The 24751-nt window shown below is 41.2% G+C and overlaps 5 protein-coding genes across 5 annotated transcripts; 1 reads left to right on the forward strand and 4 right to left on the reverse strand.

Annotated features, from left to right (window-relative positions):
- Positions 1–2086: 2086 nt before the first annotated feature.
- Positions 2087–3887, forward strand: LOC120771341 (cytochrome P450 6a9-like). Its single transcript, XM_040099286.1, has 2 exons — positions 2087–3323; positions 3416–3887. The coding sequence occupies exons 1-2, from the start codon at positions 2228–2230 to the stop codon at positions 3844–3846; spliced, it is 1527 nt and encodes a 508-aa protein (XP_039955220.1). The 5' UTR covers positions 2087–2227; the 3' UTR covers positions 3847–3887.
- A 47-nt stretch (positions 3888–3934) lies between these two features.
- On the reverse strand, positions 3935–12277 carry LOC120770809. The gene is made up of 7 exons (XM_040098388.1): positions 11093–12277; positions 10602–11019; positions 8915–8979; positions 6805–7902; positions 6305–6739; positions 4647–5822; positions 3935–4587 (listed from the first exon to the last, which is right to left on the reverse strand). The coding sequence occupies exons 1-7, from the start codon at positions 12165–12167 to the stop codon at positions 4169–4171; spliced, it is 4686 nt and encodes a 1561-aa protein (XP_039954322.1). The 5' UTR covers positions 12168–12277; the 3' UTR covers positions 3935–4168.
- A 2619-nt stretch (positions 12278–14896) lies between these two features.
- Positions 14897–17257, reverse strand: LOC120770285 (probable cytochrome P450 6a13). The gene is made up of 2 exons (XM_040097621.1): positions 15652–17257; positions 14897–15583 (listed from the first exon to the last, which is right to left on the reverse strand). Exons 1-2 carry the CDS (start codon positions 16757–16759, stop codon positions 15156–15158), a joined length of 1536 nt encoding a protein of 511 aa, XP_039953555.1. The 5' UTR covers positions 16760–17257; the 3' UTR covers positions 14897–15155.
- Positions 17258–18472: 1215 nt separating this feature from the next.
- Positions 18473–20330, reverse strand: LOC120770284 (probable cytochrome P450 6a14). Its single transcript, XM_040097620.1, has 2 exons — positions 19011–20330; positions 18473–18955 (listed from the first exon to the last, which is right to left on the reverse strand). Exons 1-2 carry the CDS (start codon positions 20119–20121, stop codon positions 18525–18527), a joined length of 1542 nt encoding a protein of 513 aa, XP_039953554.1. The 5' UTR covers positions 20122–20330; the 3' UTR covers positions 18473–18524.
- Positions 20331–21799: 1469 nt separating this feature from the next.
- LOC120770286 (probable cytochrome P450 6a23) lies at positions 21800–23649 on the reverse strand. Its single transcript, XM_040097622.1, has 2 exons — positions 22528–23649; positions 21800–22469 (listed from the first exon to the last, which is right to left on the reverse strand). The coding sequence occupies exons 1-2, from the start codon at positions 23600–23602 to the stop codon at positions 22054–22056; spliced, it is 1491 nt and encodes a 496-aa protein (XP_039953556.1). The 5' UTR covers positions 23603–23649; the 3' UTR covers positions 21800–22053.
- Positions 23650–24751: the final 1102 nt, after the last annotated feature.

Genomic DNA, 24751 nt, shown 5'->3' on the forward strand with positions numbered 1-24751 from the left:
CAGCTATGAAATGGCTCACCCTGTACGCACTCATGCTATTGACTTTTTGTTGATATTAGATCTAAAGCAAGTTTGTTGATAGTGTAAGTACTTCTGTGGTTAAGTAATTGATATACAAATACATATTTCATTGGTATTTTGATAAGGAAATAACCGCGGGAACATGATTATGATTTAGGGAAAATATTTTACATATGTATATTTTCCTCTAACTTCGTTTTATCTTAAGCTGATTTAAACCGTTTCGAAACACCCCTAAAACAATAATGTAATTAAAAAAGATAAGCAAATCTAAAACAATGACGTTTATACAAAAAATTATATAAGAGCGGGAGTCTGCCGCCAAAAAGTTTAAGTAAATTCGGATCATCTCAAAAAAAGTCGTAAATGCCAGAGAATAACGAGTTGTTTCATTTATCAGATCATTGTCATAGCCGTTAATGTATACGAAATAAATTACTTGTTTGAAGAGCATTATTAGCAACAAAAGCTCTCTCTGGAAGTCTCTCGGCAATGTGCGTGTATTTATATGTATGTATATCTATGTACTATATTTGTTTATGGAAGCGAGCAGGAGTATTTTTGGCAAACAAATTTGGCGAATTATGCATTGCTAAAAATTTGCATACAAATTGCGGGAGAGTGCATAAACTTATGTGGAGATGTTGATACAGCAACCGCTGTTTATCCAAGGCAGAGCGGTAGTTATTCGATTTCGATTGAGAAATGCATGAAGTAACGGGTTTTTCAATAGGGACAATCTCTACAAAAGTAGACCGATAGATACAGAAAACGATGTTTTCCAAGTCTTTTGATATTTTTTCTCAGTAGAGTTTGTCATTTCATTATGGAAAGATATGCGATTCAACAACGAGTCGAAATTATCAAAACTTACTACCGAAATTCGGAGTTAGTGGCCTCAACTTTAAGAACGCTATGTCCAATTTATGGGCGTCATAATCGTCCTGTTAGATCAACAGTTGAGCGTCTGGTGAAAAAATTTGAATCCATGGGCGTAGTACAAAATTTTCGCGTGGCAGTGAGGCAAGGAAGTGCCCACAGTGTCGAAAATATTGCTGCCGCGAGCACATCAATTGAGGAAGACCCAAATCAATCTCTCACACGCCGTTCTCAAGTGTTGGGCATCTCTGTCGTGTCATTATGTCGAATTTTTCGAAAAAGTCTTGACCTACATCCTTACAAGATCAAATTGACGCAAAAACTAAAGCCACTTGACCACCAAAATCGTCGTACGTTCGTTAATTTGGGTTGAGCAACAACTTGAAAATTATTCGCATTTTCATCGAAAAATAATCTCCAACCATGAGGCTCATTTCTGGCTGAATGGCTTCGTCAATAAGCAAAGTATGCGTTATTGGTCAGGAAGCAATCCACACGTGCTCCTTGAGTCTCCACTGCATCCCGAAAAATTTACGGTTTGGTGCGGTTTATGGGCCTGCGGCGTCTGCGGCGTTACTGTAAATGGAAATCACTACCGCACAATGATAACCGAACATTTTTGGTGCGAATTGGATGATATGGATTTGAAGAATATGTGCTTCCAACAGGACGGTGCCACAAGTGACATAGCCAATGTAAAAATCGATTTATTTAAAATCAAGTTTGGTGAACGTGTTATCTCACGGATTGGCCCAGTTAATTGGCCACCTCGGTCGTGCGATTTGACGCCGTTAGACTATTTCCTGTGGGACTACGTCAAGTCTATGGTCTATGACATATATATATATATATATATATATATATATATGTATATATATATATAAGACATTAAAAGAGTTAGTAACACGGTAAGAAAGTCAGTGCATTTGTGAACTGACTTAAAGAAGTAACTCAAGCCTAGTAACTGATACAGATTTCCTGCGATACAATACAGCGAAAGGTTGGGGTAATTAATTAATATCCTTCAACCGACACTCCGATATAATTCACAAGCTATGTGCATATTTTCCTAGCGGGCTCAAGCTCAACAAACAAAATGCAGAATTATCAAAATAAAAATATTTTCATTTATTTTCGTTACACCGTCTGCAGCTTAAGGAAGTTTATAAAAGCGCTTGCCCAAGCACGCACCGTTCAGTTGTAACCGTGAAGCGCTGATTGTCGGCTCAAGATGCACTGACGAAACGAGAAAAAAACATTGCAAAATACTGAGTAAACGAAATACGCGCAAGTGACGCATACCAAACACGAAAAATCTTCATTCACGATGTCAATGACCGCAGTTTTATTGATGCTCATCCTCGCCATGCTTGTTGCGCTGGGTATTTTTATGCACCGTCGCTTGAACTACTGGCGCAGACTCGGCGTAGCGCACGACAAGCCCAACTGGCTGCTGGGCAATTTGGCAGGCATTCATCGCACAGTGAGTTATGCCGATATCAGCCGAAATATCTACTTAAAATACAAAGGAACGGGCCCCTTCTGCGGCTTTTATTTCTTTCTGCGTCCAGCGGTAGTGCTCTTGGATGTAGACCTGATCAAAAATGTGCTTATAACGGATTTTGCCAATTTTGCCGATCGCGGTATGTTTAATAATGAACGTGACGATCCGTTGACGGGGCATCTCTTTCTCTTGGATGGCCACAAATGGCGTAGCTTACGTGGTAAACTCTCGCCTACGTTCTCGTCCGGGAAAATGAAATTCATGTTCCCCACCATCGTTGAGGTGACGCACAATTTGGTTGAAGTGTTGGGTGAACAGCTGAGAGAGGAAAAGATTGTCGAGTTAAAGGAGATTTTGGCACGTTATACCACGGATATAATTGGTAAGGTTGCTTTTGGTATCGCTTGCAACTCGCTGCGTGATCCAGATGCCGAATTTCGTGTTATGGGACGACGTTCTTTTAGCGAGGAACGTCACGGACCTTTGGTAAGTGGTTTTCTGCACAGCTTTCCGAATTTGGCGCGCCGGCTGCGTATGCGCTCGATAAACGATGACATTAGCGACTTCTTTATGCGCATCGTGCGTGAAACTGTGGAGTATCGTGAGAAGAACAACATCAAATGCAATGATTTCATGAGTATTTTAATTGATTTGAGAAATGATAAGAAATTGCGCGGTGCGAATGGCGAGGAGAAATGCCTCACCATGGCGGAGATGGCAGCACAGACCTTTGTCTTTTTCATTGCCGCTTTCGAGACCTCCTCAACAACAATGTCCTTCGCATTGTACGAGTTGGCTCTACAGCCAGAGTTGCAGGAGCGCTTGCGGCGTGAGGTGCAGGTTACATTTGCGAAGTACAACAATGAGTTCACATATGAGTGTCTGCAGGCGATGCGTTTCATGGATCAGGTGGTAGCTGGTAAGCCTATTATTTTCATTATTTTTATTATTGTGGAAACATGTTTTCTTAGTTATGTATCTTATTTTTTCCTTTACCAAATCATTTTAAAGAAACACTGCGAAAATACACCGTTGTACCACATCTAAATAGACAGGCTTTGAGCGATTACCAAGTGCCGGGCCATCCGAATTATGTTATCAAAAAGGGCATGTCGATTATTGTGCCCTCTGTGGGCATTCATTACGACCCCGACATCTATCCTAACCCCGACCATTGGGATCCAGAGCGCTTTACGCCGGAAAAGCGTCAGCAGCGTGAAACCGTTGAGTGGCTGCCTTTTGGTGAGGGCCCACGGAACTGTATTGGGCAGCGATTCGGTTACATGCAGATTCGTATCGGCTTGGCGCATTTATTGCAGAAATATCGCTTCAGCATATGCGACAAAACGGAGATACCTTTGAAGATGAATGTGAAGTCATTTTTAGTCAATACACTTAACGGTATATACTTGAGAGTGGAGGAATTGGAGGCAATGAATTGATCCAGAAACCGGCACGCTGCTCCAGCATTGTAGGATTTATCGACCAGCTTGTATAAGTTTTATAGAAATAAAAAGTAATATTATTAAATATACTTAATTTGAATTTAATTTTTAAATAAACAAGTGTGTATTTCTTATAAAATATCTCAACAATTCATAAGACTTCTTGCTATGTACATATTTTTGTAACCGGAACATTTGACTCACTGTCTGAATGAAAGATATAACATGCTTATGGATTCGAGAACATTTTCTAAAAAGCCTTTTCCACAAGTCTTCAGTAAAAGCCGAGCTTATTTCGTCTAAACACGCGATCTTTCAGCTAACTGAGTCTCGCTGCATGTAAATACAATCCACTTTGCGGCTTTAAGAGTGGACTTGTGTCATCGTATTCCAACGGAGTGTGAGTGCGCGGACATGGTGAAAATTTAAACTGACTCAGTAGGGATATGAGACCAATTCGGATTAGTAACTGGCCCAAACGCATGCCAATGCAGTTGCGGGGCCCTTCGCCAAAGGGTAACCAAGCCGTCGGATGGCGACGACCCATTTTTTCAGTTTCAAAACGTTCTGGTTTGAATTTCGCAGGCTCAGGGTAGAACTCCGGATCAGTGTGTATGGCTTCAACAGGTATGAGCACCTTAGTGCCAGCATATATAACATAACCTGCCATTGTGGTTTCGTAGTCCTCATTCGCAACGCGTTCGATATAGGGATTTATCGGATGTTTGCGTAAAGTTTCTGCGAAAGAAAAATCACGTTCGTTACATAAATGGAGTAATATTATTTCAAGGTTTTACCTGCAATGACCATATCTAGGTAACTCATATCGCTCAGTGATTCCGAGGTAAGTTTGCCGCCATGCTTTTCTAGCGTCTCTGTAATTTCTTTGCGTAATTTGGTTTGAGTCTTTTGATTAAGTGCCAATTCATAAAGTGCAAAAGTCAAAGTTGCTGATGAGGTTTCATAGCCAGCGCTGAAGAACAAAGCGGAGTTTGCAATGATCTCGTCGGTAGTTAACTTGTGTCCACCTTCTTCAGTGTTTTTCGATTCGATCAGTGCGCTCATTAGATCATTGCGTTTTATGTTATTCTCCTCGCGTTGTAATATTGTACCGCCGACTAGGCGGTAATAGAAATCTCGTACTTCTCTCAATGTCCGGGATAAGTGACAGCGTTGTGCTAGCTTTGGCAAGCACTGCATTAAGGCAACTGCTAAGCTGTTGCGTTGCTTTGAGGCGAAACTTTGTATGACCATGCGAAATTCGGTATCCGGGCTTTCAAGGCTATTGCAATCCAAACCGAGTACGCTGTTGGCAATAACATCTGTGGTGTAACGTTCAACAAGGTCTTGCACCTTCAGTTCAGCATCGGTGCTTTGTTGTTTCGCTAATGTTTGCTTTAACTGCTCGCCAACTTTGGTGACGAGCGGTACGAGGGATTGTGTTTTACCTGTCGTGAAAATCGGCGACAGTTTTCTGCGCAACGTGCGCCATGCGTCCCCCTCTAAACTCCACAGGTTCTCGGAAAATGCATCATCGTGTTTATTATGGTACAAACCACGATCGTCGAACTTTTGAAAGTCTCGTACGAGTATATTGCGTGCCAAATCTAAATCCGTCACTAGCGCTACTGGATTGAGCAACAAGTAGAAGCCACAAAACGGACCGTCACTATGCTTATACTTATCGTAAGTTTCACGTAATGCCACGCCGAGTTGGCGCGTGATGGCAAGACTTCGCAGATTGCCCAATATAAAAGCCGGCTGGTCGTGTGCTACACCGCGACGCTGCCAATAGAGCATACGCGAACGAATCATACCAACAAACATTGTGAACAGCCCTAAGAGCGCGTAGAGCGCTATTACGAAACTATAGCCCAACATTGAGGTGCAGTATATCTGAGCTGAGCGAAACGTGCCGACAGGTGCACAAAGTGTTACGGCGCGATGTGTACGTACGAAGGGTTGCGTTAGAACTGAACACGGGAGGAGCGAGACATGAGTGCGATTTGATATCATTACTCCAGTGATGAGAGCATTGCCGTTGCTTGCGGTGAGAGTAAGTTCATGATAAATGAGAGAGTTCTCAAAGTGATTTCTAGCGTGTGGAGAGCAAGACCTAGTATTTTTTTATCAAATTGTTTACACATGTACCCACATTCATACGCATGTTAACAGTGATTTGATTAGCACCTGCGACTTCGGAATAAAAGACAGCGCTGGTATACAGTATGTTACTCGATTATTGGGGACCGAATAAATTTTTATGATTGTAATGCAGTCTGTATTGCGGAAGAAAATACAAAACTCTTACCGAATAGATATTCTGATATTAGTTGAAAATAGTTCATTACATTTAGAAGGTAAAACATTATACTATATCTTATAGATCACTTATAAGTCTGATTATAAAAAAGTTGACTTTTTCGTTTAAAGTTTCACAGATTTTTCCATTCACGTCTAATAGGCTTGGCGCGTTCTACTCTGTCCACTCTGAGCTGGATGCCATTCTCTGGTGAAACCAAGCACGATGCTTTTATTAATGGACAGGGTATTTCGGTTTCAGCGGCGACACTAAATCGAAAATTACGTAACAAATAAATTAGCCCGATGCTGGTCTGCATTCTGCCAAAACGCATGCCGATACAATTGCGTGGACCCTCGCCGAAAGGCAGCCAAGTACAAGCAGGTCGGCGTTGAACTTCTTCGGGAGTGAAACGCGCGGGCTGGAAGCGCTCAGGATTCGGGTAATACTGTGGGTCATAATGTATGGCTATAGTGGGTATAATGACCAAGGTGCCCTTCTCAATGTAATACTTTGGGTCGCCAGTGTCGTAATACGACTGTGCCTTGCGCATCAGATTCGGCACGATCGGATACATACGAAGCGTCTCTGTAAGTAAGCATAAACTAAGCTGAGTTTGGGTTAAAAGGACATATTTACGTATAGGAACTTACCACATATTACTTGTTGCAGGTAGCTCATTTGCTTGATACACTCATATGTGAGCAGTTCATTGTTGGCAGCGAGCACCTCGTTAATATCTCGCCTTAGTCGTTCTTGGATGTCGGGATGCTGCGCCAGTAAGTAAAGTGCAAAGCTCATTGTTGTCGCTGAGGTCTCAAATCCCGCCAGAAACATCAAAAAGGTCTGTGCGGCTATTTCGTTCACACTCAAACCTTCAATACGTTTGCCATCGGCATCCTCACGTTCCATCATATCGATTAGTAGGTCAAGAAAATCGTTACGTCGCAATTTCGTGCCTTTGCGGTACTCGAGCGTGTCTTCCACAAGCTTTATATAGAAGTCGTGCACATGCTGTGACATAATGCGCATACCCAGAAAGCGTGCAATACGCGGAAAACTGAAGATTAAGCCCTCGACAAGTTTGTTATGACGCCGGCGATTGATAAAACTATTCGTGACCAATACGAAATCTGGTGTCTCCGCATCTAGGCTATTGCACTCGAGCCCGAAGGCGCAAGTGCCGATCGTATCGGTGGTATAGCGTCCACTAAGGTCTGATACAAGCAGCACTTTGCCGTGACCTTCAGCATCGCCACCACCGATTCGGGTGTGAACTGTTGCCGCAAAACGCTCGCCGACCGCCGTAACCATATGAAACATGTTCTTCATTTTGCCAGAGGTGAAGGTCGGCGTCAGTTTTGCACGTAAACGCTTCCAACCCTCAACTTCGGCGAAGAACATATTACCCGAAAGCGGATCATTGTGCGCATTAGTGTACAGACCACGATCCGAAAAGTAGTTGAAATCCTTAACGAGTATCTTCTTCACCAACTCCAAGTCCACTATTAGCGCTGTATTGGTGGCTAGCAAAAAGAATCCACAAAAGGGTCCCGTGCCTTTGAACTGCTGATATGACTCGCGTAAAATCTGCACTACATGCTTGGTTCCCATGGACATCAAGAGCATAGGCTTGCTGTGCGGTATGCCGCGCCGACGCCAGTAACTCTGCTGACGTAGTAAACAAAACGCAATTAGCAAGACGATGCCAATAAGCAGGCCGAAAAGCACCGAGACGTCCATTGCCGGTTCTTGTAATGATCACAGTGAAAACAGTTACGAAAGTGCAATCAGCCTTAAATACCATTGTCGCGAAATAAGCGCGCGCCGAAGAAGCCAAATAATTACAAAATTATAAATATAACATCTTTGTGACATAAACGTGCCGGCAGAAAAAGTCCTACACACAGAGGCACACACAGTCACCCTTTGGACACCCTGAAAATTGAAAAATAGAAGAAGCAAACCGTGGAGTTACTTGAAGCGATTTTAAGTGCAGCTGCACGCAAAGTGCCCACATGCTTACGGTTGCTCTAATTTCGGTGAGAGTTTTGATGTGAGAAAAAATAATGAAATCAAATATCGCATGCGTGTTTTTGATATGAAAAGTATCATGCGATATTTTTTTAATTTAGGTCACATGTATCCAGAAGTTATCTCAGACCGGTTTTCAAATGCTGAAACCCTAACAATCTATGTCAGTGTGTTATTATTTCTGTGTAAACGTTGGGCAAGTTCAATGACAGCCTAGAAGTCTTACAAATCTGCGCATTCTAGATGGCGTCGTTATCTATTTTATCATGAAAATTAACTTTGAGGATGAAACTGATAAAGGGTGATCCATTTCGAAGTTCCCTACTTTTTTAAAGAAAAAACACAGAAAGTTTAATGGGGAATGTTTATTATCATTCGAATGAACATTCTTTGGCATTTATTTCTTGAAGATTACTCTTTTCAAATGTTGGCCGCGGCTACGTCTCAGATGGTCTATCCGCTGAGGCCAATTTTCAATGACTATTTCGAGCATTCTGACTGGTAACTAACGAATGATACGCGTAATATTTTGTTCCAAGGCTCCCTACAGGAAAAAGTTTGACGGTGTGTTATCACATGGTCTTGGTGGCCAATCGACCAGCCCAAAACTGGAAATTATCTGCTCACCGAAGTGTTATCTCAGTAATTCCATTGATTGTTGTGATGTGTGGGAAGTGGCGCCGTCGTGTTGAAACCAAATGTCACCGAGATCACGAGCTTTAATCTCACTCATCAAAAAGTCGGTGATCATGGCGAGATTACGGTTGTTGTTATTGCTATTCTTGTTGTAGCGGCTGAATTATGTGAATTGACAGTCCTTAGCCAAATAAAAATCCGGGTCCGTTCTGGTTATGTAGACCCGACTGTCGTGGAAACAGTCGCTATTGACGGTTACGTTCTTTCCGGCATTATTTTAGAAGAAATATGGTATGATGATTCCACCAGCCCAAAAACCACACCAACCCATTGTTTTTTCTGAATGAAGTGGCAGCTCTTGGATCTCTTCTGGTTGCTCTTTGTACCAAATGCGGCAATTTCGCTTGTTTATAGACCCATTGAGCCAGAAATGGGCCTCATCGTTGAACGAAATTTGACTCGAAAACGTCGGATCTTCGTGAAACTTTTTTTGCTGTATTTGGCACGCTTTCAATTTAAGATCTCGAAATGAAATGTGGCAAGTCGTTCCATACGGCAGTCCGAGTTGCTGTAAACGGCGCCGAATCGACTCTCCACGGTCTTCGTGTGTACTCTGCTATATTTTCTTCACTTCGTAGAAGTAGTAGTCTATTCGGTCGAATATTATCCAATAATGTATGCTGCGTTTCGAGATGGGTGATGGTGTTTCGAATAGTGCGCTCAGTAGGTCAATGACATTGACCATAAGTTGAGCGAAGCGCGCGAAATACATTCTTTAGAGAACGTGGATTTTCGTAATCAAGTTGAACGATTTGTTAACGTTGTTCAGGCGTAAGTCTGCTCGGATTTTACAGAAACCAGTGAATGTCTCGCAAAGTTATATTATTAGTCACGTTATATTATTCAAGCACAGTAGACTTTTTAAAAGCACCTACTTTGCATCTGGAAATTCTTACTAGGAACTGCGTAATCTAGCGGATAAAGGTTCAGCTCTAATTTTAGTACTTTTTTGATGATTTATAGTTTGACAATTAAGGTCTCTTCATCGAAGATCAGAACCATAACCTTACCTAATCTAATCTAGCCAAACGCCAGCCGGTTAGCGTTCAATGTGCTAAATTGATAAGGTAGCTAAACATATATTAAAATAGCAATATTTTGTTGCCGAGCTCAAACAGTAATACTTTGTCGAACACATGCACGTAACATTTATGCCGAGTCATTACATTTGGGTGCCGGTATGTGCTTTATTTATATTCAAAAACACGCAAAAACATGTTTACATGGCGCTAAAAACGCAAAGTCATTTCAAAATCTTTAATTTTTATCAACTGGTTTTTAATTTTTATCACGCAATAAACAAATATAGTATACTTAATCAACAGCGTCAGTCGACAACTTTGTGCTGAATCAGGTGCTACACAGAATTTTAATTTTCTAAAGATTAGGCTAAGTCTAGTTAAGTCTTTATTTACGAACCAATTAGCGGGTATTTGACATAAAAGGAGAGTGTGGCATACCCCCTTACATATTAGTCGAAGTAAGTACGTGTGTCTTATAAGTATTTAGTCAAAGATGATTGCTAGTCTGCAAGTTAAGTACTCTAAGTACCATTAATTATCTACATAATAATTTTATGACACGCAAATTTCGAAAACAATATTTATTTACATTTTTTATTCTAACATTGCTTATTAAAAATACATATGTACGATATGTACATAAGATGAAGACAACTCTCTCGTTGCTCCACGACTGCCTAGCACACCCATTCAATTACTCTTTCAACGCCTCCACCCGCAAGTGTATGCCATGTTCCGCTGATAGCAGTATTGTCTCTTTTTTGTAAGTCAATTCAGCTGGTGTCTGTGGTGCAAAGGAGAATTTGAAATGCTTGATCAGCAATGCGAGACCGATTAGCGCCTGCATTTTGCCGAAACGCAAGCCGATGCAATTGCGTGGTCCATCGCCGAATGGTAACCAAGTGCAGGCGGGTCGTTTCTGAATTTCCTCCTCAGTGAAACGTTCCGGATCGAATTTCTCTGGATCGGGATAGTACTCGGGATCGTAATGTATGCCATAGCTGAATATGAATACACGCATGTTCTTCTCGATGAGATAGCGTGGATCGCCGGTGTCATAATCTGCCTTTGCATAACGTTCCAAAAACGGCAGTACGGGGTACTTACGTAAAGTTTCTAAAGTTCAAAAAATGCATTATTATTAATTAATAAAAGGAAGATTTTCATAAAACAGCAATCAAATGTTTACCTGATAAAACTTGTTCTAGATATTTCATCTGATGTATGTTCTCATAGGTGCACTCGTTGTTGTGCTCGTTTAGCGTCGTATTGATCTCCTGTCGCAACCTATCTTGTACTTCCTGATTTTTGGCCAATTCATACAGAGCGAAGCCCATAGTGGTTGAGGAGGTTTCGAAGCCAGCTATGAGGAATACAAAAGCCTGCGCTGCAATCTCCTCCACTGACAGTCCATCGGTAGCGCCTTCCTTGTTTTTCAATTCCAACAAAATATTCATGAAATCATTACGTTTCACCCCATTCTTCTCTCTATATTCGAGTGTATTACGAACTATGCCGACATAGAAGTCTTCCACTTCTTTTGTAAGCGAGCACAAATTCAATTTACGCGCCAAACTTGGATAACTCTCTATGAACGTGTCGACTAGTTTGCCATGTCTGCGTTCGATCAGCGCCTTGCGTCCCATTATCACGAACTCAGCATCGGGATTATGCAAACTGTTACACTCGAGACCAAAAGCGCATGAGCCAATTACATCGGCAGTGTAGCGTGATTGCAGTTCGGTGATCTCGAAAACATTGTCGGGTGCGTTTTTAGTTTTCTCGCGCATAACTTCAATTAACTCGTGAGCCACTTTCACGACAGTGGGAAACATTAATTTCATTTTGCCCGAGGTGAATGTGGGCGACAGCTTTTTACGCAACACTTGCCACTGTGGTCCATCCAACTGGAAGAGATTGCCAGTGAGTGGATCTGCAGTCTCGTTGTGAAAAACGCCACGATCTTGAAAATTCTGAAAGTCTTTAATAAGTATCTTCTTAGTTAGTTCCAGGTCCAACACGAAAACGACTGGTTTTACGAAAAAGTACACGCCACAGAATGGACCAGTGCCCTTAAATTGCTTATAGATGGGTTTGAATATTTCACACATAGACTTCGTGCGACGCCACTCCCTCAGTGTGCCCAACGGTAGGCTGGGTGGATCGTGCGGCACGCCACGCCTTTGCCAATATGATTGCTGGTATTTCAACAAGTAAAATACCAGCGTGAAGGTGATCGCCAACAACGCGATAATTATGCTCATCTTGACTTGATATCAATTATTTAGAGACCACAGTAATTTACGTTTGATGCTTATGTCGTGTGTTCTCGCAGCGAAGGTTGTTGGTTTACTAAATTTTAAATATTGTTGAGTAATTTTTGGCGTGCTGTTCTTTTATGCTCTTTTTGATGTTATGTGTGGCGCGTACAGCCAAAGCTTTAAACTTGTGGGGAATTAATTCATTCATACTTTCTGTTTTCTAAATTTTAAATTTCGCAAGTCATCTGTGTTGCGCTGCTCTTTTATATTAGTTTTTATGTCTGGCGTGTTTATCGCAAGCTTTGTGCTTTTTGGGAGTTAATTTACGTGCTACATTTGTATAGCTTTTTGCAGTGCTTTTCACGTGAAGGCCATTGAAAGTTTCCACTTTATAAAGCTTTAAGTTTTACTGTTATATTTCTGTATTTTCTATTTAATTTGAATAATTTGAAGTTGAAACCGCTGGCGCAACGAATAGTAATTTTATAGAACTTTTTTTTCTTAATGATGTATAAGAAATGGCATCATTTCGATAATAACACGAGTATTGTGTTCGAAATTTTATTTGATAACTCTACATATAGCTTTTAAGCTTGCAAAAGCTTATCAGTTATTAGGACACACATTTTTTTTTTAAGATAATGAAGCTTTTGAACAATAACAGCATTTATCTATAATAAAAAAATTAGACTTCCAACACACTTATAAATAGTTATTTAGGATATATCTATATATAGGCCATGGTCACTTTCTTTCTTGTCGGGATATCAAAAAATTATGCTTCAAAGCCTTGCCTTAGTACAGATTTTTGTTTAGGCTTTACAAGTAAACCTGAGGGCTTAAAACTCGTTTATTTTGGTCGAAAAAGTCTCTTTGTATTTTGTATATAGATATTGTTGCAGTCTCATATCTCCAGTGCTACCCATCACATTGTGTAATACCATACAGTGTTGGAAAGATGAGATTTTAAGTTTCATTTAACCAAACAAAATTTAATTCGGGGAAGTTGAAACAAAGTAACAGTTGTTCAAAAATGAACGAAAATAATGAAAAATTCGCTATATTTTGAATTTTTGTGCAAAAAAGGGAAGCCACCAATGAAATTTGTGCAGTTAATGGAGACGATGCTGTATAAGTTCGTGTAGCACAACAATGGTTCGCTCGCTTCCGTTCTGGAAATTTCAGTTTGAAAGATGCACCACGCTGTTGTCGATCTATCGTTGAAAAAGTCTATGAAATTATAGAAAAGATTGACCAGAACCGTTATATAAGCAGCCATGACACCGCCAACGAACTTAACATTTACCTTCTAACGGTTTTGAATCTCGATGTTTGGGTACTACTTGAGCTGTCTGTGAACAGTTTAATGAACCGAATTAACATCTGCGATTCTTCGCTGTAACGAAATGAAATCGAACCATTTCTGAAGCGATTGGTAACAGGAGACGAAAAGTGGATCAAATACGTCAATGATGTGCGAAAAGATCATGGTCCAAGCGTGGTGAAGCTCAACAAATGGTCGCAAAGCTAGGATTGATGCTTCAAAAAGTTATTCTGAGTGTTTTGTGGGATTGGAAAGGAATCATTCACTATGAGCTGCTCCAGTCTGGTCGAACGATTGATTCTACATGTTATTGTTAAGAACTGATGAGATTGAAACAAGCAATCGGAAATAAAGGCCAGAACTGATCAACATACAGGATTTCGTGTTCCATCAGGACAATGCTAGACTACACACATCTTTGATTACTCGGCAAAAATTGGGAGAGCTTGGCTGGGAAGTTTTGCCCTGACCTTGCACCATCGGACTACTATTTGTCACTTGGCTCCCACATCACTGTTGACAGTCATAGCTTCGAAGTCGTGGATAATTTTGTCTATCTTGTAACCAGCATTAAAACCTACAACAACCTTAGTCTCGAAATCCAACGCTGAATAACTCTTGCCAACAGGTCGCACTTCACACTGAGTAGGCAATTGAGAAGTAAAGTCCCCTCTCGACGAAGAAAGACCAAAAGAAGTCAATTATCAACACCATCCTGATATATAGTGCAGAGGCATGGACGATGATAATATCTGATGGGGCGACGTTTGGAGTTTTTGAGAGAAAGGTTCTGCGGAAGATTTATAGTCCTTTGTGCTACGATGGCTAGGTAGAGGAAGAGGAAGACTTTAATTATGTTGGAGAGATCAGGTGGAGAAGGACCTGGCTGTACTGTAAATATAGAAAGAGGAAACACGAAAGTATATTTTTCAACGAAGAATAAAAAATATTCACGAAATTTATTTAAACAGAATTCTCACTGGGTATCTTTAATTTCGTCCAGTTTCTCTCTTGCCGACCACTGTTCTAGCGGGGCAGAAAAAAAGCTTATTTTAGGCAAACAAACTTTATTTATTTACCATATATACCTTCGCGGCGCTATTTTGTTAATACATATGTACAAACATATATGTAAAGTAGAGCGCGTTTTTTACGAAGAGCGGACAGATCAAGATAAGAAGGTTTGAAAGTGAACAAGTGCAACACACGCACTGTCACATACACTTAGGGTACTTGAACTTGTACATGGTCAAGTATGTATGTATGTATGTATGTGTATATATGTAATCCATGTAATTCACTTATGTTATGTATTATAAAAGCCATTAATTGGAAGTGTTGTGCTTTTATTGTCTATAAATATATATAATTAACACATTGAATGTGAGGTACAAAACACACACACACATAGAAACCAAACAGTCTATTACAAAGCGGCTTTATTGTGAGTGCATAGACGATAGATAATTACATGAAGTGAATATGAGAAAGATTGAAAATGCATTTCAATATAAGGAGATATTACAAAGGCTAATAAATATGCACATGCGCATATAAACATATGTACATATATAAGCAATTACAGCAACATTGAGGCATTATTTGCATGACTAATTTTCCAAGGCAATTTTATGCTTTTGCGCACTTTCTCGAACACAACAGCGCTGCTAGTTGGTTTTCTCCAGATTCTCCACGGTCAGATGTATGCCACCGTCAGCGGCGATGAGGAAATTCTTTTTCAAATAAACCATCGGTTTGAGTGTGCGCGATGAAGGTTTGAAACGAAAGTGGCGCAGCAGTTGTATGACGCCAATGGCGGTCTGCAATTCGCCGAAACGCATGCCAATGCAATTGCGCGGGCCGTCGCCGAAAGGCAAGTAGGCGAAAGGGTGGCGCTGCGCAATGGCTTCCGGTGTAAAGCGTTCGGGGTCGAATTTGTCGGGATCGGGATAGATTTCGGGGTCATGGTGTATAGCGTCGACGGGTATGAAGATGCGCATGCCACGCTCCAGCAACCAGTTGGTCTTCGGTACTTTGTAATCGGCGACGGCCAAGCGCGTTAGATGCGGTATGACGGGGTGCTTGCGTAGTGTTTCTAAGAAAGCAAATTAAATTTAAGAAAATAATATTATAATAAATTTTCCTAAGCAACACTTCACCCACCTGATATCACTTTTTTCACATAAGTCATTTCCTTAATAGACTCGTATGTTACTTGATCCTCTGATTTCTGCAATACACTAAATATTTCCTCACGCAATTTCTCTTGCACTTCTGGATTCAAAGCCAACTCATACAAACAGAAAGACATGACGGTGGATGAGGTTTCAAAGCCAGCCAAATAGAAGACCAGCGCTTGCGCTGCCACCTGCTCGATATTCAAACCATTCGTCAAGTCATTCTCTTCGATGTCAACTTCTTTGAGGCGATCGCGTTGCGCCTTCATTTCCAACATCATATCCATGAAATCGTTACGTTTCACGCCATTCTTTTCCCTGTAGGCCACGGTTTCACGCACTACACCCATGAAGAATTCGGTGACGTCATCGGTAAAATTCTTTAAACGCAACTGTCGTGCGCGCTCTGGATCTGTGAACATGAAGGCCTGCACAAGTAGCGAGTGACGTGGCTTATCGACAATATTCCTGCCCATTCGCCGGAATATCGCCTGCGGATCTTTCAAGCTATTGCACTCAATGCCGAAGGCAACCTCGCCAATAACATCGGTGGTGTAGCGCGCACAGAGCTCCTTCATTTCCACGGTGCCGCCTATATTCATAATGCGCTGGCATGCGCCAACAATGCGCTCACCCACGGTCACCATAGTGGGGAACATGAAACGTATCTTGCCGGTGGTGAAAGCGGGCGATAACTTGTGGCGCAGCACACGCCACGGCTCGCCGTCCAAGAACAGTAAGTTGCCGGTGAGCGGATCATCGCGCACATTGTGAAAGAGTCCACGATCGGTGAAATAGTTGAAGTCCTTCACTAAAATTTGCTTGATAAGATCGAAATCTATGATGTAGGCGACACGCTTGAGGAAAGTGTAGGCGCCGAATATGGGCGTTTGACCTCTGAAGCGGTTATAGAAGCGTATATTGATGTCTTTCCAGTGATACTTGGTGCCGAGGCCACTCATATTGCCGAGGAAGTATTGTGGTGTCTCATGTGGTACGCCGCGGCGCGCCCAATAGCTGTAGTGGTGACGTAGTTTCCAATAAATGGCGCCCACAAAAACGACGACCAGCGCATAGAGCACTGCAATGCCCATTTTGATGTTTATTTATGTTTTTCTTTCCAAATTATATTATTTATGTATATTCTTTGTATTTCGTTCTCATTTACAGAAATATTTGGTTTGACTTTCCACAATAACGCGACAAATTGCTGCTTTCAACTGCGCTGAGCGACAGACCGCTTGCAACTGGCTTTGCAAATGCATTTTTGTGTAATAAAAATTCTCTTGATTCCACTTTGCGGTTGCGTTCTTTACATCCAAAAGCTTATCGCAAGTGTGAAAATACCCAAGCTTTCTGGGCAGCAAAATTTTTGCGGTTTTCTTATCAAACGGATTTTTAGTTTATTGTGCAAGAATTCATACTTTTGGATATAAGAATGTTCTTAATATTTTCCAGAATATTGAAATGTCAAGTGCGTGCGGTTTGACAGCTTTTTTGATTCGATTCGTGCTGATTACGGCTGTTTGTATTTGGCTGTTTCATTTGTTAAGCTTAGTATCCAGCTCTCAAGAAATATAAAAACTTCATAAAAAAACGCTTAAAAAACGGTCAAGAAACTTTCCTGCGATAAATTTACGTGTGCTAGTATGCAGCTCTAAAGAAATCTAGTACTAATTTGTAATACTTTTTTTCAATAAAATGCGAATATGGCAAACCTGGTTTTGCGAAGAAACATCAAATCAACAATTGTTTCTTGAAGGGAATCCAAAGTAATCGTTAAATCCATCCTAAATTAGTTAAAATCATTATTATGAAGTGTAGTTCATTTTGAAATGTTGTATAAAACTTACCAATCATCAACAACATTCCTTAAATCGAAATGAAAATATGTACGTTAACACACATACATACATACCTATTACGCACAAAGTTTATTTTCTTTGTTTATTCTCTCTTGCTCTTCTAATGTGGATCATTCACAATGCGTAGCCAGCTGTCAAAATTACTTGAAGAAATAATGTATTTTTTTTCTTGAGCAATTAGTTAAGAGCTGAATACGGACCTTTAGAAAATATTCGTAAGTTTTCGTAGTCACGCACCAAATCATTTGTATGAAAAATCAGCGAGCTCCTTACAGAAAAGTTTCTCTCCAACCTTCCCTCTTTGCTTCGACCCATCCGTGAAAAAGATCACTGCGCATCTTCTCCAGCGACTTCTGCAAGTAAAAAGAGGAGAAATATTCGGCGAGTTGGATCCCTATATATGCCCAGCATTCTTGAGCCTTAGAGCACCCATCGCAGCAATACATCTGCCGGCAATTTTAACGGGTACTATGTTTAAAATGGCTTTGAGTGCTGTCGTTGAGTTAGTCTGAAGTGCACCTGAGATGTCTAGGAGAGTCACTCTTTGGATATGTTCAAGCTTCTTACTTCCAGCTGCGCTAAGTATTTCACTTTATCTCCAAATTAAAGACGTTCGTCTCCGAGTGAGGGGAGAGACACATCTGGAATCTTATACCCCCTGTAAAATAAAACCTTTTCAGTTTTACTTGAGTTGACGGCTAAACCGCTTCTATCTGCCCGGAAAGATTTTAATTGAGATTCCCTTCGGTTATTAGAATTTTCCTTTTATCCATAAGAACAAAGTCGTCAGCGGAAGCTGGCACCCGAATTTATACTAGTTTTACAGAGTTCTGGGTTATATACGGATATCTAAACTCAAACCTAACGCTCTCATGATTTCGACACGAAAGGAAATGACAAAAACTTGGTCAAAAAGCAAGCGAGTGAAAATTAATTACACAATTTCTTGTTATTGCAATCATGTCCAGTACAAGATTAAATTTATTTCTAAATTTTATTGCCTCACCCCGTCCACAGGCTCCACTCTCAAGTGTATGCCACTGGCTGGTGTGATTTGGAATATGCGTTCGATGAATTGCAGTGGCACCTGCGTGTTCGCGGATTTACTAAATTTGAAGTGTTTTAGTAAATTAATGAGTCCAATTTTAGCTTGCATTTTGCCGAAACGCAGTCCAATACACGCGCGCGGACCTATACCGAAAGGCATATAAGCGGCAGCGTGGTGTTCACGACACAGCTCTGGTTCGAAGCGGTCCGGGTTGAATTTATCTGGTTCAGGGTAAAGTTCTTCATCGTGTTGAATGGCGTGCGCGGGTAATACCACCAGGCATCCCTTCTGAATGACTTCGTTCGTATTGGGCACCAAGTAGTCTGCTTTGGCTTTGCGCACGAGATATGGTACGACAGGGTATTTGCGCAGCGTTTCTTCAATTGACAGATAGTTAATATAATAATTTTTGCAGTTAATAACACTACTCACCATCCACTGCTTGGTCGAGGTACTGCATTTCGTTCAACGCCTCGTAAGTAAGTTGGTTGTTGTGCACGTTTAGTACGCGCACGATTTCAGCACGCACCTGCGCCTGTATGGTCTCGTTCAGCGCGAGTTCATAGAGGCATAACGACATAGTTGTTGAAGATGTATCGAACCCCGCTACAAAGAAAACAAAAGCCTGCGATACCATTTGGTGCAGAGTCAAGCCCTGCGATAGATCAATACCATCGCTGTTCAAGGCTAAGCGCTCATCCTCCGCCTTTAAGCCGATCAACAAGTCCATGAAATCATTGCGTTTGATATGCTCACGCTGTCGTAGCTCCACTGTCTGACGTACCACATCTATGTAGAACTGTATAATGTGATCCGGAAAGAATTTCAGCCGCATACGACGCGCCCAATCTGGATTCATCAACATGAATGTCTGCACCAGTTGTGAGTGGCGAGGCTCGGTAAAGACGGCATGACCCCGACGCCTAAACTCAGCTTGTGGGTCAAGTAGGCTATTACACTCAATGCCGAAGGCACAAGTGCCGATAACATCAGTAGTGTAGCGCGCACAAAGCTCCTTCAACTCGAGCTCGCACTGCTGGCGACTTTCGCCGATTGCCTTGTGACAAGCGTGTACCAATTCGTTACCCACCTTCACCACGGTGGGGAACATGAATTTCATATTGCCCGAAGAGAATACGGGTGTGAGTTTATTGCGCATGGCGCGCCACTGTGCTCCCTCTAAACGAAATAGGTGACCAGTCAATGGATCATCGCGTGGATTCGAGAAAACGCCACGATCTTGGAAATTCGAAAACTTGCTTATACATATGTCCTTAATCACATCCAAATCGAGTATGAGCGCGGCGCGTGTGAAGAAGATGTACATGCCGACAAAGGGTCGGCGCTTCTTAAACGCTTCATAAAGCCGCTGGTTAAAGTGTCGCAGCTGCACTTGACCGCCGGCAGCGCGCTCTATATTGCCCACCACATAACGAGGACGCACCTGCGGTACGCCACGACGCTGCCAATAGGTGTAGTGACGGTGTAGTGCGATCACAATCAGTCCGACTACTGCGACGAGGAGCGCCAAAAAGACAAACATGCTGCGCTTATTTGTTTCTTTGATGTATCTTGAACTGGCTTTTAGTTGCTTCTGAGTTTTGTTCAGAACATTGCTGCCCACGAATAATTCGATATTAAATTAAGTATTTATACAATTAATGTTCAAGCTGGCGCTGCATACTCATCTCACTGACTAGAAAAGCTGAAAGTGCGCGCATTAAATATTTCTTAGCCGGCAACAAAAACTAATCTAACATAAACAAATGGAATTGTATTAAAAAAAAATAGAAGAACAACAAATGCTCTCACATGTGCATAGAATCAGCGATCTTATCTATAGAATTTCATTTGTTATATACACTTGAACAAAGAAATTAAATAACTAGTCTTTCGCTGTTTTGATATGCTGAGGCACGTGTGCTGCCTTTTTGCTTTTGAACTTCCTCTTCTTCGAATTAAATTTATATCAAATTAAAAATCGGTATTGGTTGAATAATTATGTAGCGCTCTGTTAAAAAATCCTATCAAAAATCCTTTGTTTATATAAGTCTTAACATTTGGACTTATCACTTTGTATATGCTAACGGGCGCATGTTCTATATTTAAATTCGGCAGCGCTGTTTGTGAGCGCAAGTTATTTGGGTGAGCTTTCGCCATGTGGTGAAATACAACGGTCTCGTTAACACTTGCTCTCAGTGCTCTCTAATGACAACACAGTTGTATAGGGTGAGACAGTAGCGTTTTATGACAGAGAATTGTTTATATTCTCACTGCTATTTATAGTTTATTTCTTTTATTTTTTTAATGATTTAGGTATTAGTAAATAGTTGACGAGAGTAAGCGCAGAGTTGCATTTTTTGCACTTAAAGACTGTGTATGAAAGTTAGATAACTTGTTATTGGATATATTGTTCTTAGACAGACAACTAGTAGAAGAGTCGTTGTAGCATATGAGATTGATGCTGCTGTGCGCTCAGGTGCGCTCGCCATTATCTACATCTTCTACAGCGAATAGATAACTGAAAAGTGCTGTCTGTTTTTCAGTGCTGTCTGTGTTTCATTATTAGCTTAACTCTTTGTTGAAAAAGCCCTTAATAACGGGGTTTTCAATATGAGCGCCACATAATTTTTTTTGAATCAAACAATATCGGCTTGGGATATCAATGCAATTCTTTATTCCTGTGAAAGATTTCTTTGACATGACCAGCACAGGCACGCTTGCTGAACCGATCGGTCGATACTGCTGCAATTTAACGTTCGATATTCGTACGAGTTCATCAATTGTCGCTGGCTTATTGACATAGACCATAGACTTGACGAAGCCCCACATGAGATAGTTTAACGGCGTCAAATCACACGATCGAGGCGGCCAATTGCCGCATTGTTGGAATCACATGTTGTCCAAGTCCATATCATCCATTCCGGGCCAAAAATATTCGGCTATCATTGGGCCGTAGCGATTCCCATTCATAGTAACGAGCTGATCTTGATCTTGAAGTGCGGCCCAATGACGCCGCCGGCTCATAAACCGCAGCGAACCGTAAGCTTTTCGGGATAACTGGTAACTCACGGAGTACGTGTGGATTGCTGCCTGACCAATAACGCATATATTGCTTATTGAGGAAGCCATTCCGCCAGAAATCAGATTCATAATAATAAAATAAAGAGAAAGTTCAGTTAAAGATTGGAAATAGTCAGGTTGTTATGGAGAAATGTAAATTCTCAGTTCACTGTTACTTTTTATTGTAGATCACAATTTTAAATTTAGTATAACAGTTTGTAAAGTTTGTGTACAGAAAAATTTTGAAAGTTTCAAATATCACTAACTTGAACTTAAAAATAGTAACCTATTTAAAAAATAACTAAGTAGACATGTGAATTAAATTTTATTATCATAATCTCTTATATAATAAAAACAGCCAGCACTACGACATGTGCTCTCCAAACCGCCTAGCAGAGCCCTGCCGCCCACTTTACAAGCGCTGCACGCGCAGTTTAATGCCATTGATCGGCTGTAGTATTATTTTCTCGACCTGAAAGCTCAAGCGCTCTTCCGTTTCTTCGCAGACGGAAAACTTGAAATGTCTCAGCAAATATGTGAGTCCAATGCACACCTGCATTTTGCCGAAACGTAGGCCGATGCAATTGCGTGGACCATCACCGAAGGGCAGATAAGTGCAGGCGGGGCGTGTTTTTATTTCCGCTTCTGAAAACCGGTCTGGATCGAACTTTTCCGGATTTGGAAAGTATTGGTGGTCGTGATGCAGCTCATAGACGGGTATAATAACCATTGTGCCTTTCTCGATGGTGAAGCGCGGATCTGCGGTTTTATAATCTATATCAGCTTCACGCACCAAATGGCCTACAATGGGATATCTTCGCAGTGTCTCTGAAAATCAAAACATGAATTAGGGTTTTGCGAACAATTGATCGACAGCGTGACCCACCTGATAATACTTGCTCCATGTAGCGCATATCTTGCATTGACTCGTAGGTTAATTGGTTGTTGTGACGCTCCAGCACCGTATTTATTTCAGCACGCAGTCGATTCTGTATGTCCTGCCATTTGGCCAGCTCATAAAGTACATAACCCATTGTGGATGAGGAGGTCTCAAAACCAGCTATAAGGAAGACGAAAGCTTGAGCAGCAATCTCATTAACTGTGAGTCCGCCATCATTGCCGTCCTTGCTCTTTAATTCCAGCAAGGTATCCATTAGGTCGTTGCGTTTCACACCAGTCCTTTCCCGATACTCGATGGTTTCACGCACGATGCCCATATAGAAGTCGTTCACTTCTTGTGTGGTTTGTCGCATACGCAACGTACGTGCCAACTTCGGCGCCGCTTCGATAAAGGTATCCAGAAGGAAACCGTGTCGTCTATCGATATTTGCTTTCCTACCCATCACCACGAAGTCCGCCTGCGGATTGCGCAAACTGTTGCACTCGATGCCAAAGGCGCATACACCGATGATATCGGCCGTGAAGCGCGAGAGCAAGTCGGTGATCTCAATGACACCATCAGCAGCGGTCGCTTGCTTTTCTTCCAAAACTTTTTTAAATTCCTCAGCCACTTTGACCACGATGGGATGCATGTGTTTCATTTTGCCCGAACTAAACGCCGTCGAGAGTTTCTGGCGTAATTCACGCCACTTGGTACCTTCCAAGGCGAAGAGATGACCCGTGAGTGGATCGTCCCTAACATTGGAGAACACGCCGCGCTCACGAAAATGATTAAAGTCCTTGATCAGTATGCTCTTTACCAGGTCTGGGTCCAAAATGAGTGCGACTGGTCTAAAGGCCATGAACATGCCGGCGAATGGTGCGCTGTCTTTGAATTTCCTATAGATCGGTGCGAGTATTTCAAAGAAACATTTTGTGCTACGCCATTCTTTAAAATCACCCAGTGGAAAGTGTGGCGCTTCATGTGGTACACCGCGGCGTTTCCAGTAGCCGTGTCTGTACTTAAGAAAGGCTAACAGCAGCACAATGCTAAGCACCAACAAGTTCAAGAAAATGCTCATAGCGGTGCGTGTGGAAGCCTTTTTAAAAGACACTATCTGAAATAGAACTGAAGATAGTATGAGTTGCTCGAGCGTTATTTATACTTTGTGTCGAGTATGTACTAATTTTTTGTTTCAAATGTAATCTAAAAATATTCTTATCACTTACTGAGATAGTGTGAGGAGTATAATGAATTATTTAATTTAGTTTTGCATCACTTCAGCGTCTGTCACAACTATTTGTAAAAACTGCAAGCCTTTTGACTTTATTATTGAATGAGACAAACGCACGCGTGCCTATTTATTTATGAGTTTGTAGAACCAGTTATCTTTATTATATTGTGCATCCAATTCATTAGAGGGCTGATATGCTTAACTGTTATCGCTGACCCTTGATTCTAAATTTCATAACTGCTCTCCGGCACTTTCTACAGCTTAGGCTAGGCACATAGTGGCGCATAACGTACGCTGCATTGGTGAGTGCATCGTGCGACTTAGTAAATTGAGGAAACGAGAGATATTAGAAATGAGTGCCTGATATCATGAGCATATTTGCAAACTCTCCTATTATTTTCCTTCCACGCAGAACTGCCCCGCGACCGCCAATATGGTTTGCAGTTATATTAAGAAATAAATGTTGCTTACCCTATCTTATTCAATGCAGTTTTATTGACCAAAATTCCCGTGACATAATCTTTCAATAAACATTGTTTGTGACACTATGACAAAATTTCAACGACTCACGCTAAAAAATTTTCATCGAAAGTGAAATGACCTTAGAAAAGCAGTTGGCTTTAGCTTGTTCACATTCACCTAGCATGTTCCTATTTTTGCTTGTACGAGAGAGAGTTATACTGAAGATAATGGAATGTACTGATAGTTTAGAAGTATATAACGACTGGTACGTAGGTTGTTTTTTAAATTTTGGAATTTGGCAACCGTAGTGTCGCAATCTGGCAACTCACCACTTTGTCGTACAGTTTGATATTTTTAATGTTATACATACTCAGAATATTTTAACATAGAACAGCTGTTTTTGCTGTTTACAGTAACTTGAAATATTCATTTCAGTCAAAAAGTTGAATAAAACCGCAAACATTTTTGGTCGATTAGTTTTTTTTACAACTTTCGACGTGTGTAAACTCAGAAATAGTGCAACGATGAACTGAA

Source organism: Bactrocera tryoni, chromosome 3, assembly GCF_016617805.1.
Source record: "Bactrocera tryoni isolate S06 chromosome 3, CSIRO_BtryS06_freeze2, whole genome shotgun sequence".
NCBI classification, from domain to species: Eukaryota; Metazoa; Arthropoda; class Insecta; order Diptera; family Tephritidae; genus Bactrocera; species Bactrocera tryoni.